Here is a 14,207-nt window from a genome sequence, read left to right as displayed (position 1 = left end):
CCAACCCCTTTATCCACTCTCGAGGGAGCAACCCCTGACACCAACATACTTAGCTTGAAATGTCTTGCCAACCCCCCAACCTTTTCACCATGGCATCTCACCTGATTGCAGGTGACTGCTTCGCTGCAACATCTCTGAGTGGACTCTTACTTTTCTTTCTGGAATTTTTGCTCCTCTCCCTACTGCTGAATCCTTCCAAAGCCCTTCCTGTAAAGACACACTAATACAGGAGAGATATGATTCCCCACCCCCCTGCCCTTTTAACCTGTGTTGCTGCAATATCCCTCCAATGGGGAATTTCCGCTTCCTCCAGCTCATCCTTCTCCTCTTCACAGTCTAATTCACTCTCAATATCCTCAACCTCCACCCCACCACTTATTCCTGGTCTTCCACATCCCTAACATCCCCTTCAAACACTCTCCAATCAATAGTTTTGTCCGCTGTTGCTCGTGAAGCAGGAGCACCATCCCTCGCTATCAGGAAGGTCGCCTCAGACCTTTCCCTTATTTCACACCAGGTCGCCGTGGCTGCTTCCAACCTCTCCGGTCTCCTTTAGTCATAGCTCTGGAAAAGCTGTTGCATTGTCCCCAAGTTGCCCAACAAGTTGGGTCTACACCCCATCCCCTGTTGCTGTCATAGTATCATGATGCGCTCCTTCATAAGCTCCTGCACTGGAGGAACCCCAGTTGTCCTGCCCTCAGTAACGCTAGATAAAATATTCCCTTTATGTGCCAAAAGTTGTGATAAAGAATTGGGTCTATTTGTTAAGTCGCCCAATCTAATTAAATAGCACGTCACACCGATCAACACGAGTGAGAGACTATTGTAGTCCCTCCTTGCTGTCGTCACATGTACTCACGACTGGTTTGACGCCTGAGCACACTGTTGCCCCGTGGGTACAGGCTCCTGCCTCTGCAATCCACGATTGTCACAGAGCTGAAGTGCGCACCCGAGCTCTGCCAGGCCCCTCTCTAAATCCTTAATCGTGAGTGCCTCTTCTGCCTCTTTTGTTCATAGTTCCCTACCCGCATAATTTCCTCTGAGCGGTCTAACTTTGCCCTAACCTTTGCTTGCGGTGCGCCAAAACTGCAGCTTTCACTCCACTTGTTGCCGATCGTTTAGGGCAAGTTAACCCCACCCAAGCCTGTGAAAGCACTTGAGGCTGTAATAAATCTTCCATCTCCATTTCATATAGTGTTTTCAAAGCTCTCTTATCTCCTTATTCTGATCCATCACAATGAGCTATGCTAATATTACCTCACAAAACCAATAAATTATGAACTGCTTCTCTACTCAAACAGGGCCTATATTGCAGGACAAAATGACTAGCTCCTACCTCCAGGACCACCTGGGCTAGGAAGGGACTTGACCTAACTGCCAGAAATCTAAAACTGTCACTCTGACCCCGCTCCTCCTTCTACTTGACCAATGGTTATCCCCCCTTTCCTGGCCTGTACAACCCACCCGAAATCCCCCGGGGCAAACACCCTTTGGATGTCACCCCTGGGACCCCATTAACTCTCATTCGGTGTTGATTGTTGGTGAGAAATATGTATGGAGTGGATAACAGAGCAGCCATCTACACTCAAAAATAACCACCACACCTACTACAACCCTGCGTAAGTGCACTGTTGTCAATATGCAACTCAATGTGCTCCTTCTCAAATTCAAATGAGTGTCACAGCATTTACATTCCTGTGTGTGCACAATGCCATAAATACTGCTTCTTTAAAGAGCGGCCAATAAGCTTTTGGAACACAGCCTGTTCCTCTGCCCCTGCAAATTCTCCACTGCTGCCGTGCTTCCACGGAACATTTTCTTTGCTAAAAACCCTTAAACAAGTGGATTTCATTTAAGTGATAAAATGTAGCCCACATTTACATAACTGAGCTCAAGAGGAAACTTGCGCAGCTCTCACTATGAAGACTTCACGTTCTAAAGCCTAACATTGTAAGATGCATCTACTAGATCAATGGTTCTTAAACTGTTGTCCGTAGACACTTGAGGGCCGCAAACCCTACTCCAGGGGTTTGCAACTGTTTTGAAAATGAAAAACAATTAGCAGATGAATACAGTATGTACACAGCTCAAACCTTCCCATTAAAATTAAAAAACAATTTTTTATATATTTTTATTATGAACTAAGTAAACTATTTAATATCTTTTTACATGTTCGAGATACGTGTTTGTACTGGTTTGAGGTTCAACTTGTCGAAAGTGCTTAGATAGGGTCCCAAGTTTCCAATAGTGATCCTGTGGATGGGGATACAAAAATTGAAAAGCTAAGAACCGCTGTACTAGATCAACGCTGAAGAATAGCGACATTCTAGAAACGAACAATGACAGTATTCAGTGTAGCTAACAATGGAAGTCATAACATATTCATAGTTGCCAATACACTCAATTCAGATGTTAGCCTGTCTGATCTTACTTGGCTTTTTATCTTTAATTTATTAGGGGACACGTTAGAGGTTCTATGGACCTTTGACTGCGCTTAGAGTGAATCCCACCATACGATTCAAATTCAATTACCAATCAATAACAATATCAATCAACAGTATCAATAATCTTGGAGTCAGTAATTTCCATGCAGCATGACCCCTTTGGCCATAAATAACCACACCTTTCTGTAAAAGTTAGAATGTTAATTTCCCTATATTAACAATGCTAATATCACATAACTTAGAATCAGAATCACGTGATAAACATACAGAAACAACACTGGTTGACCAAATCTTCTAAAGAATCTCAATTTAAATAAAGCATGTATAGTTATGCTCTCTAGAATTATAGTACAAATCAATAGCAAGAATAACTGCGCAATAGAAATTACATACATTTAGAATCAGCAAAGAAACTTCATCAACTGTTGTTAATAATTAGCAAACATCTTCTGTGAGTCTCCTAACTAGCCTTCGGATTAGAATAGCATGTTTGGGCTTCATGCAAAACAATTTAATCAACACAAATTTGGAAAAACATCTACCTATGGCTCTATCACAATTACCGGTTGGTACCTAGGAACAAAAGACAAATTACATCAAACAATAACATTTGGTGAGTACCTCTCCTTTGTATGGATCAGCAAGCTGCGACTGTCTGTTTGGTCAGCATCAGCATCGGACCATGAAAGAGAATAGTTCAAAACAGGGGACTCAAATTATCCAAACCATTTACAAAAAGAAATCTAAGGATCAGCATTCAGCATAAAGTCTCAGCAACAAAGTTTCAACACGGAAGGTGAGAATGATCGGAATGGCATCTCAGCAAAGAATTAAGAAAAATGAGCTCTCCTCTCTCTGTGCAGTCGGGCTAAGTTAAAATTCTCTTGAACCCTTCACACATTGCCATTTGTCAAGGAATCATATGTTTACATTTAGTCCAATGAAAGTAGAACTTCAAATCTAAGATATAACTAAACTGTCTTTCACATGTCGATGATTGGCTCCTTTTCTCCTGTTCCCATCGTCGGACTCATCAGGTAACAATTTTGTATCTCTCTGTCAGTGCATCCAATGTTAGCTCCTGAGAACATTGCTTTAACGTACACTAAACTCTACAATGTATCGATAGCTAATACAGCATTTTCTAGAAAGCAATTCTCGTGGGAAAGAAAGCATTTACTAGTGTTTGGTCAACGCAGTGAGACAATGCAAGTATTCAATTCTCTAATCAACCATTTTATGTGGATCATTTAAACAGTGCAACTTAACATGAGGCTGTGCAACTAGGCCCAAGACCTTGATAACTTAAGGCCTACAATTTAAAGCAAATACATAATAAGAAATCATTAATATAACATACTACTACTTTAATCTAAACATGAGCACATCATCTCACATTAGTAAGCAATTAATAAGGACACTTTATGATTACTGATGGCCATTCAAGTAGGCACATTTTCCAATGCGTGCATTATTTTCTACATTAATTAATTTTCTATGCAGATTCAACATTTAGATTACATGAATAGCAGTAAAAATTCAGTATTCACAATGGCAGAACACTCAGTGTTTTAGCAGACTCCCTCCTAAAATGTACTTCCACTTCAAAGCGAAAATTAAAATGCCGTTATTTTTTTTTCAAAATCTAACCTCTTTCAAAATGCTTACATCTATGCAAATTCCTAATATTTCCCTTTCATTCTCAGACCCTATAAATGAGAGTCACCTCATATATCCCTCCTATGCATTTCTCAGAAGTTACAGGGTACTGTGTATTGTTTCTACTTCTTATATGTGTTCTTTAGCCTACGCCAGGGACTTCACTTTCGCTACTTGCGTGCTACCTCCACCTCCTATGTCGTTTGTTGGCTGGTTATTAACTTCTCATCGATTTTAAGGGTTAAGATACAGCTTTGGATATGTACGTATCTAATGATAGCAGTAATTGTGCTAAATTGAGAATATTCGTCCCTCTTTTATTTCTCTGACAAGCGCAGTCCTGGCGTTCTCGGTCGCGTTCGCACCATTTTTCACCCTGGTCGCATGCCGTAGACGCAGTCTCGCTGTTCTTGCAGCTGGAGCCGGGTGGTGGGAGAGCCTGAGGACAGGTATGGGCGGCAATAACCTCTCAACAAGGCTCAGTGATTAAGACGTAGTTCCTGGACGTGTTTGGGACCCTGAGACCGGTTGGGAAGACCGTTCTTCCCACTAGGCGGGCGGGGGCCGGAGAGAGGGAGGCGCGGCTCCACCACCCGGCCCAGTAGAAACCACGGCAGCCCTCAGCATCTGGCAGCATGAAGAAGGACGTGAGGATTCTCCTGGTGGGAGAACGTAAGTGTGATCAGTTAGAAGCAAGCTCATTCTTTCCGCGTGATATACTGCACTGGGCGGTGTTAGACAACCTATGCCACGAGTGGGGCACATGGCTTGTTTTGACGTCTCACGGCAGACAGTGAGCCCATAAAAAGTGAATGTTCAGAAGTCTCAGTGAGAGGAGCACTGTGTGTAGTGTTCGCCCAAGAGCGAATAGTGGTTTCTAGATCAGAGAAGCATGGTGGATCGATCCCACGGTCGGGGTTGAGGATCTTAGACAAGGACGTTGTGGAGCGAGTGAGGAGAGAGGCGTTCTGTTCTCTCAGAATGAAGGGCATTTTGTAACCCCCAGAAGAGGGACAGTGGAGTGTCTTTGTAGTAGTATTGTGAAACCAAAATAAACGGGTAATTTTGGAGGCCATCATTACAGGGTCATTCACTGTACAGTCTATTGCAAAAGTTGAGCAGTGGTGCTGACGCTAAAATGGCACGATTACATTCAGTGGCCAAAGCGCATTAAAAAAAAAAAAAGTATAGGAACTGCGACGCTTTGCACAAAGGGGCGGGTGAGTGAGCGTGGGGGCGTGGTCATGCGTGGCTACAAGCACAATATCATGTAACTTTTTTTGGTCTTTCATCTTCAGGCAACTACCTATAAAGTGTGGGACACCTTAAATGAAAAATACTTACAAATTAAGTAGGCAAGCTTGGAATTCGCTATCGTACATTATGAAACTATTTTTAGTTAATGCACTGTAGAGGTCCATGTGTGCTACAGAATTGAATCCTGGTTGGTGCAGTGGAGAATAGTGACTTGTGTATTTTTAGTGCTGTGAGGTCCCAATCTTTGGCAGAAAGCACTGTGAATATGTAAGTAATTACTTTAAACTTGCATTACACACAATATAAAATAAGCTGCTGCAAAATGTGTAAAAATGTTTAAGATTAAAATAAAAGTGCTTTCAAAAAATAGGTTTTAGTAATACCCAGACTGTTCCTGGTGCAATTTGTTTATAACTGTCCTTCATAAACACACACTTTAGAGCCCAGCTGGTAACTCTGTTGCCCTACCACTTAAAAATAATCTGTTTCATCAGGAAGCTTTAAATGATTCCATTAATGAAAGCCAATACTGGTTTCCAAACACCCTTTACATGTGCAGAATAGCCAGTTGTGCACATTTACATTTCTTTCAGGCAAGCAGACACTCTGGCAAGGAGGCTTGTTTAGCTGGCTGACCCTCCCTCCGTTTCACAGTACAGGAGACTCCCTGCCTTACATTTCAGCTATTGGGATTGATCTTCTTGGGCTGGTTTTCTTGTCACAAAAAAGCAAGGTAACTGTTTGTCTTGAAATAAAAATAAAAAAAAAGTATGGACACATTTTGCCCCTCCGATACAGCCCACTTCAACCCAACCATTGGTTATATTTGCATAAAAGTAGTGGCAGAATTTCAAGAACTTGCCAACAGGTGTTGCCTTTATAATGAGTGCCAAGTTATTGGCTTTGACAAATCCTGTTTGTAAAGCAATGTTTAAAAAAAGCTGTAGGAAAAGTTAATGCACATCTGAAGGTATCTCAAAACTGTAGACCAAATTCAATATGTTCAATCTTTATGGGATTGTGAGTTAGTTATGCTGGCTCTACTATCCTATACCTTAAATAAAGATCATAACATTCCAGTGGTCATAATTTATAAAGTAAAAGATAATCTGCGGTTCTTTTCAGGAAGGTCAAAGCATAATCAAGCCCAAAATGTATTTATCACAAGAAATAATTTAATTATTTATATTAATAAAACTTTAAAAAACGAGTCTGCCAGAATACATTCACGTCTCAAATCCATCATTAAAAAAGTAATTTATTTTAGTAATTTTGAAGTTTGTGAATTGATTACAAGGTACAAGCTTTGAAGTTCAGTGTTTGCAACCTATGTGTGTTTCACGGGTACCCCTGCTTCTTCAGCGCTGTCTAGCAGAAAATAACATTTGCTGTTTTTCCCAAACTAAACGTTCTGATAAGATAAATGGTCTCCAACTCTCAATGAGTCCTTTTCAAATTCTTCTCATATTCAATTAATTTTGGTTCTCACTTGTCAAATGATATTAGGCTGGGTTATTGAATCTCTCTCTTCAAAAAAAGGCCTTATCCAATCACAGCCACGAAGAACCATGGTGAGGAAAATTGATTTACAATGGTTTTCTCGGATCAGAAATATTTCTGATTGTATTTCCATCGGCCAAGTTTCCAGAGCCTTTCTTTGGAAACATGACTGATGGAGATACAATAGGATGTATTTTTGATACACATAAGCTCATGAAAGGGGCATTCGTGTGCCATTAGAGGAGAGGCTGTGTCAAATCTGTCTGAGAAAGGGGTTGCGCAGTGAATTTTTCAGAAGCCATTATTTTTTGTATCTCCACAAGAGTGACATGTTGACTTTTACATAACGGGGTGTTTGTGTAGGAGGGGTATTATGCTCCATGCATCAAAGTGACACTGAGTTTTCTTTCACCATAATTAAGCCCACTTCTACTTTTACACTGATGTTAGTTTATGAGTAATCAGGTAGATGTATGCATATTTTGCGGTTTAGCAGACAGTTGTTATGTCGAAGTGGAACACTGGATTCTGCTGGAAGTTTGGATCTTGCTGTAACATTAAATATCACCCCAAAACATAGCTTTGCCCTGCTAATTATGGTCCAATAGGATATTACAAATTTGATTTTAACTTTATTTGTGTTGGGTAGGGTTAAAAGTCCATGTGCCATTTTCTTGTGACAATCTGCTACTGATTTTAACAGACCTGTAGGTTTTCTCGTGTAGGAAGACTTGTGTTGCAATTTCCTAAAAACTACTCGGAATGTATTCTGCATGTTGCTAACCAGGCGTGTGATAAGTCAAAAAGAGTATCCCTATCACCTAAAAGAACCTATGTGGCTACCACCACCATATCCAGGCTACAGCACTACTAGCAATTAGTGGCAACTGATTACAGTAGCAGGTAAATACCTTTAGCTTAAACCCTGGTGGTGAGGTTACCCACTGCAATCTCTGAATCAGTCCAGTAAGTTATGACTGCCCTCCCTGATTTGCTATTTGAAGTGTGCAGGTTAGTGCTTAAGTAATATGAGAGGTGGCATGCCCATGTTTGTACCCCCGCCCAGTGACCCCAGGAATACAAAAGGCCTCCGAGTTTGCAGGGTGTTTCATATCGTTAAGAAGCTGTCAGTTCTGTTGTTGTCCTCTTCCTGCATGCTCCCTCTGCCGCTCCTCTGATTCCCCTCCCTGCTGGATTTCAATGTGAAGCCGAGTGCAACAGTAACATCGTCATCTGGATATAGGAAAAGGAAGTTTGGCCCATGGGCGCTATTTGGGGTGACATAAACTAAGATCTAATTATTTCCACCTTAACGAGGATGATGTGGTTAAGAGTTTGGTGAAGGTCTGCATAACTTGCACCAGCAGTAGTAACATGCATGTTAAAGGAACACATTCAGTGACCTTTGAAGTACTACTGAGGTTGCCTTGAAAGTGTGATTAGATATTGTAGGACCAGTTGGAGCGGTAGGAGACTGTCCACATTTTATAATTATTATGATGGACCACTAGTCTAAAAAGCCAGAAATAAAATGTCTGTCCAAGCTGAAAACCCATAAGATAATTTAGATCAAGGTCATCAATAGGACAGTAACCGTTGTAGGAGACATCTAAAGGGTGAAACAACCATGTATCAGTAATTTTGTCTAAAACCAATTGAGTTTACTAACATAAATTGCCATCGCAATATAATGTATCAAATAACTCACACACGAAGGTAAGTAGGCCACACCCGCCAGTAATCCTGTAAACATTTTTATAGTGGACTGGCTGTTCTCCAAAAGAGTTATTTAAGGACTTCAGCATTCATTTTCTTGAATGTTGCTGAATTTGTTTAAATGCTGTTTCCAGTCATGTCGATATTCTGTATAGCTGGTTTCCACCCCAGTTACACAGATGACCTTAGTGCGCTTCCCACACGTTGAAGTCACACGATCTGAGAATGTAAGAGCACGTTTATGATACTGACCAATAGTAATGTCTGTATGCAATCCATGTGATCTCTTTACTTAAGGCAGCCATCAGTACCCTTTTCCTGAGTCACCATATGCCAGTCACCTGGGGTCATACAGTATGTACGAACACATTTTCCCATTGACACAGAATGGGAAAAACCCTTTGCTACATCTGGCCCTTGGTTAGGTACAGTAAAATGGCCACTGGAACGGAAATGTTAACCGGGCTGGGCTGGCTCATTAGGTGGGGTGTAGAGGTGCTGGGCATTTGTGGATTTGGCAGATCGTTTGTTGTTTCACTCTGAAGCAACAGACAATTTCAGGTTCAAAAGAGAGTGAAAGGTTGGCACTTTAAGAATCCATGAATTAAACAGTGCATACTAAATATTAGCCTATATATCTATGTATTTGTTAGTTTACTGGATTAGGTTACTGTGTTTTACCTTTACATTGCACTTGTGTTTCAGACGTCTAGTAAGCTATTGCAACTCTTTGTATGATGTGCCATTTGTTGGTACCAGCAAGGAATTGCATATATCAGAATGTTGCTTCTTTCCATGTCATTTTGTTTAATTGGTTGCTAAATTAGTTTATTCTACAATTGATCTGATTCTTGTAATTTATTTGTTTCACTCAGTCGTATAGTGTTCATGTATTGTTGGATGATATCTGACCCTTACAGTTATTTCAGTGTGTGTTGTTCACTTTTCCCATCAGAGATCAGTTTCAGTTCTTTCATTTTCCTTATTAGCTTATAACCAGTAATATGATTTTTTTGACTGTTGGGGTCTGATCTTTAAGAATTGAAGTCTTACTTGTGTTGTGTCCTCTGTTTCGCCAAATGTCCTCACCTGGACTGCATGAGGTTTTTCACTGCTTTAATTCAATATATTTTACAGTTGGCTGCCTGAGTAAGCAAAGTTGTCTTTCATGGGCCATGTTAGAAAGGCATAGTACTGGTACAAAGTGGTGTAGAACCATCTTTTTTATGGATGTTACATTTGTCAATTGTCATAGAGCAAACTTTTATAAGGTTCAATTTCTGCAAATTCATAACTACTAACTTTTGAAACGGTAGACAAATTTAAACATCCATACAGAGAAAAACATGTTGTTCAAAATATGAGCAGAGAACAGACCCTGAGTAGAACCCAGATCTGTAAGAAAAAACCCAGCAAACACCAACCATAAACGAGGACCACAAAAGTAGTTGACCTATTATGATTAGGGGAAAATAGAAGGAAACAAGCATTTGCAATGCAATGGGTCTCGCATTTGCTTGATTTAGACCTATTGGCATTGTAAAATTCCTAATTGGACTATTCTTGCCACATAAATTGAAAATGAAGTGAAAAACATTAGTTGACATTAGCGAGCCGATTCAAAGTGCCATGAGCGCGAAGGCGAGATGCAAAAGGAAAAATAATTTTGCTCACAGTAAAACATTGGCAATCATGCAATTATCCATGTAACAGGGTCCGTCTGCAAGGCGGTAACAAAACAACCCCCCGGCGGGACAAACCTAAAGCATTTACCAATAATAAGTGATTTTTTTGAAAGGCAAACCCACAAACGAGTGATAGTGCTGGATGTGAAGTGAGCGTGGTTAAAAGCCCACAATTCTTACAACAGGTCAAAGCGCTTGCATGTCAACCCTAAGAATGTGTTAGATTAATAAGTTCTAATCCTATTGTCATTTAACAGCATTTGTTGCACATCATTAGTGCTAAGTTTCTAAAATAAGTCCCTGAGTAACACTTAAAAAGAATGCTTTTTAAGCCCAACCATAGATGTGAGGGATATATCTTCCGCCTCCTTCTGTATCTACGTCTTCCTCTCCTGAATGCAAATTGTTTTGCCCCAGTGTGAGTCATTTTATTGGTGCTGTTGATTCAGAGATGTACACATCAAAGTACATACTGCTATTGTTTTCGTGTAACACAGGGCTCCAATCCATTGCTAGAAGTGCATGTGCACTGTATGTTATCGCCCCTGTGATCATGTTTGTCTTGACTGGATTCTGAAGCACCTAATACTACCTGTCTGAACTTGTTTCCTAAAAAGGGCCCTGGAGCCCACCCGTTGCTTACCAATCATTCGCTTCATTTTCAGTCTTATTTGATTGATTGATTAAATGTGTTTATTAGTCAGTGAACACCATAAACATTTTTAAAATACACAGTTGAAAACACAATAAATTAATGAAAATCAGAAGAAAAGTAATCAATCAGATGCGCTGAGTTCTAATGTTACCAGCATGTGTAAATTAGTGCGTAAAGTGCAGCCCTCATTCTATCCAACATCCCATAGCAACCTGCAATGATACATAAATGATTAAGGCTTATATAATGTGCAAAACTATGCAGAAGTGCCCATACTTGATATAGGAGGCTGGCAGGGGCCTCTGCAATGTGCAAAATTGCTCATGTTTTGTCATGAGAATGATTGGGGAAAGCAGACCTATTATCAAGCCTGGTGGGATAGTGAGCCAAAAAAGTTGAATTGTCCCTAGCAACCTGCCGTAATGTAAGTGGATTTCAAGAGCTCTTATCACGGGCCTTCTTTACTGTCCTTCTTGACCCCCTCCTGAGTCTGAGGATCTGCTTCGGCCAGGGATTTAAAAATGTCCAGAAACTGTGCCGATCAACTGTTACGCATTGTATTCCTTGGATCTAATGACTCGGTTATAGCTGATGTGCAGGACCTGATCCCTAATGCATAAAATTATTTTTTCATCATACTTCTTCGCTGTTGGCCCAGAACAGGGCGGATACATATAACATGTTGATGTTTTTTGTCTGCCTGATGGCATAAGCAGCATTTCAGATTCCCCAGACATTCCTCCCTCCCTCACCCACCCTCCCAAAAGTTGACCATCCTCTCTCCACTTGAGTAAAAAGTCTAGAGGTGGAATATCACCATATCTCAATGTCAATAATTTCTGTTTAATGTTCAGGGGTTAAGTGACTTCCAGGAGGGGAGGATCTCTTTGGACACCATAAGATTTCAATACCAGCCACCCATGCAACCACTTGGCAACTTTGCAATTTAATGGATTTTATTTACTGCTCTTCTGAAAACTTGTCGGATATATTAAGGTTCCACAAGTCACCCAACTCAAGCTTTTCAGTGCTTTTTTAGAGGTACTTTTTATATTCACCATTCCCCCTTTGGGGGTTAATTTCAGACCAGACTAGATTAGCCAGTGACCCCTCAACGGCTGACCGCAATTTGTGGCAACATTTAACAAACGCCGCAGGCCTGGCAAGTATATGCTTTATCAGGGAAAACTCCAGCCTGTCTTGGTTAGGCGTTGCAGATCTCGGTATCTGGAAAACGTGTTTATAAGATCTTATAACAGTTTTATCAGAAAGGCTGCCCTCTGCACCCATCATTATTTCTGTTCCATATGAGAGGGTAGGTAACAGTTTAGTCTTCATTACTGCGGCCAGTGGCTGAAGAGTACGCCCCCAAACAGATTTTGCTAGCGTTGAAAAGGCGTGATTGAGTACCTGTGCTTTTCCCTTAATCGCTTCTCTTTGGGGTACAAACATAGCCTTCGCATCTCTCTTAACTACTAAATACCACATATGCAGAGGTTTCATCAATTGTGTCTCCATTAAGGTGCCATTTACATTGGTTTAAAATACGGCGAGTAAATGAGATGAGTTTCATCTTTTTACAAATACGGCGAGTAAATGAAATGAGTTTCGTCTTTTTACAATTTATTTCTAGCCCATTGTCCCCTGCATATGATCCAAGGCAGTTAAATAATCTCTGCAGGCCTATTCTGGTGTTACTAAGCAATAACAAATCATCTGTGTACAAGATATTTGACAGTAGCTGGCCACCAAGGCTCAGGCGTGAGATACCTGGCGATCCAGTTCCAGAGAGAGGTCTGCAATATATAAATTAAATAGAAGGAATGATAAAACACAGCCTTGTTTTAGTCCGGTGGATATATATATATATATATATATTTGTTTTTTTTCCCCTTCCCTTGACAGGTGGGTACCATCCTGATCTTAACCCATGTGTTCAGGTATAACAGCCTAATGGCCCTCAAGATATTGGGAGGGATTCTCCACTGTTCGAGTTTTGCCCGTAGTCTGCCATGCGGGCACAGTTGAATGCTGTCTTGAAGTCAACAAAACACTTTAAAGGGAGGATACCTGTAGCCTTTGCTCTAATGAGGATCAGCCCCACTGCCAAAAGATTTGTTAATGTGCCTGGGTTCTTTGTAAAACAGGTTTGGTTGAATGGGAGCCTGCTTGCGTCTGATGCCCATGTTTCCAGGTCATGGAGTAGTACTGTAGAAAAATACTTATGATCTGCATCCAAAAGCTCGATTAAGCGGTAATGGCTTAGTGAAGATGCAGCACCTCCCATGAAAAGGCGGTGGGTGAAGGAGCCTTTCCAAAAAACAGTGGTTACTCCTTTTGCTAAAATAAAGTTAAAAACTCCAGCCAGAATGATGGCCCATCTCGAAGTTCAGTGTTTAAAAAGAGCTTGTGGTATCCCATTTGGGCCAGGGGCACAATCAGGGGAAGACTGTAATAATTAAGCGCACAGCACTTCCTATTTAGTTCTTTGAAGGCCCATATTTCCCTCTTCGATAATCTTCTCTCATTAGGCAGACTCTTTAGTGGGTTCTTGTCCTCAGGGTTTTATCGCAGTTGCTTAAGCATTCTGCCTACAATGGCTCTTCTCAGGCGAATGGATTGTCGCATGACTATGCCTTATGGTGCCCGAGATGAGGTCCCTTATTTGCTCCACTGGGAGGATGTTTATATGTCAGTTCCCCTACAAATGCCTCCCATACCAATATCAGGTTGGAGCTCCCTGCGGCCATATTCTTAGGAATTACCACATCTTCTTTTGCCTGGTCGTTGACTGTACTTGAGCTCCACTTGAGGCCTTTGGTTTCAGTATCACCCAGTAGAGCTGTTATAACCTCATGCTTATGCAAAGAGGTTCCTACCATGATTACCTGCGGATGATGATGATCACTTTCCTGGTGGTGGAATATTCTAAAATCCTGCACTTGGTTATATAATGGAAGGTTCACCAACGTGTAGTCTAAAAAAGAGACTGACTAGTCCAAGCTGGAGGAGTGTTGGCTGGCTTGCGGCCATTCAAAGCAAATAGGCCAATTAACTTGGACGCCTTGACTAGTTTTTCTCCAGTCTTTTCGGTTATAATGTGGCGTATTCTGGATTGGTAGGGGCCTAACTACTTCTGTGTGCTCCACATTTGGATAGTGAAAAAGATTGAGATTAAAATCGCCTGAAACTAGTCAGTATGGTGGATGGCACATATTTTTTTTTTTTGTTTTGTTTAGATGAAGCATGGGATTAACATATACATTCATGAGGACCAGGTATCCATACACA

General features: G+C 41.0%; 1 protein-coding gene across 4 annotated transcripts in view; it reads left to right on the top strand.

Moving 5' to 3' along the window:
* Positions 1–4,437: 4,437 nt before the first annotated feature.
* Positions 4,438–14,207, top strand: part of RHOT1 (ras homolog family member T1) — a 394,200-nt gene continuing 384,430 nt past the window's right edge. For 2 of the 4 annotated variants that reach the window (XM_069199970.1, XM_069199972.1), the window contains exon 1: positions 4,477–4,775. In XM_069199970.1, coding sequence (XP_069056071.1) covers positions 4,739–4,775 — 37 coding nt within the window. In that variant the 5' untranslated portion in view covers positions 4,477–4,738. Of the gene's footprint in view, positions 4,776–14,207 lie in introns of all 4 variants that reach the window. The other 2 variants (XM_069199969.1, XM_069199971.1) reach the window with 2 other exon arrangements.

Source organism: Pleurodeles waltl, chromosome 7 (assembly GCF_031143425.1).
Source record: "Pleurodeles waltl isolate 20211129_DDA chromosome 7, aPleWal1.hap1.20221129, whole genome shotgun sequence".
In the NCBI taxonomy this organism is placed as follows: Eukaryota; Metazoa; Chordata; class Amphibia; order Caudata; family Salamandridae; genus Pleurodeles; species Pleurodeles waltl.
The sequence above is the reverse complement of the archived record's forward strand: the minus strand, read 5'-3'. Positions and strand labels throughout refer to the sequence as shown.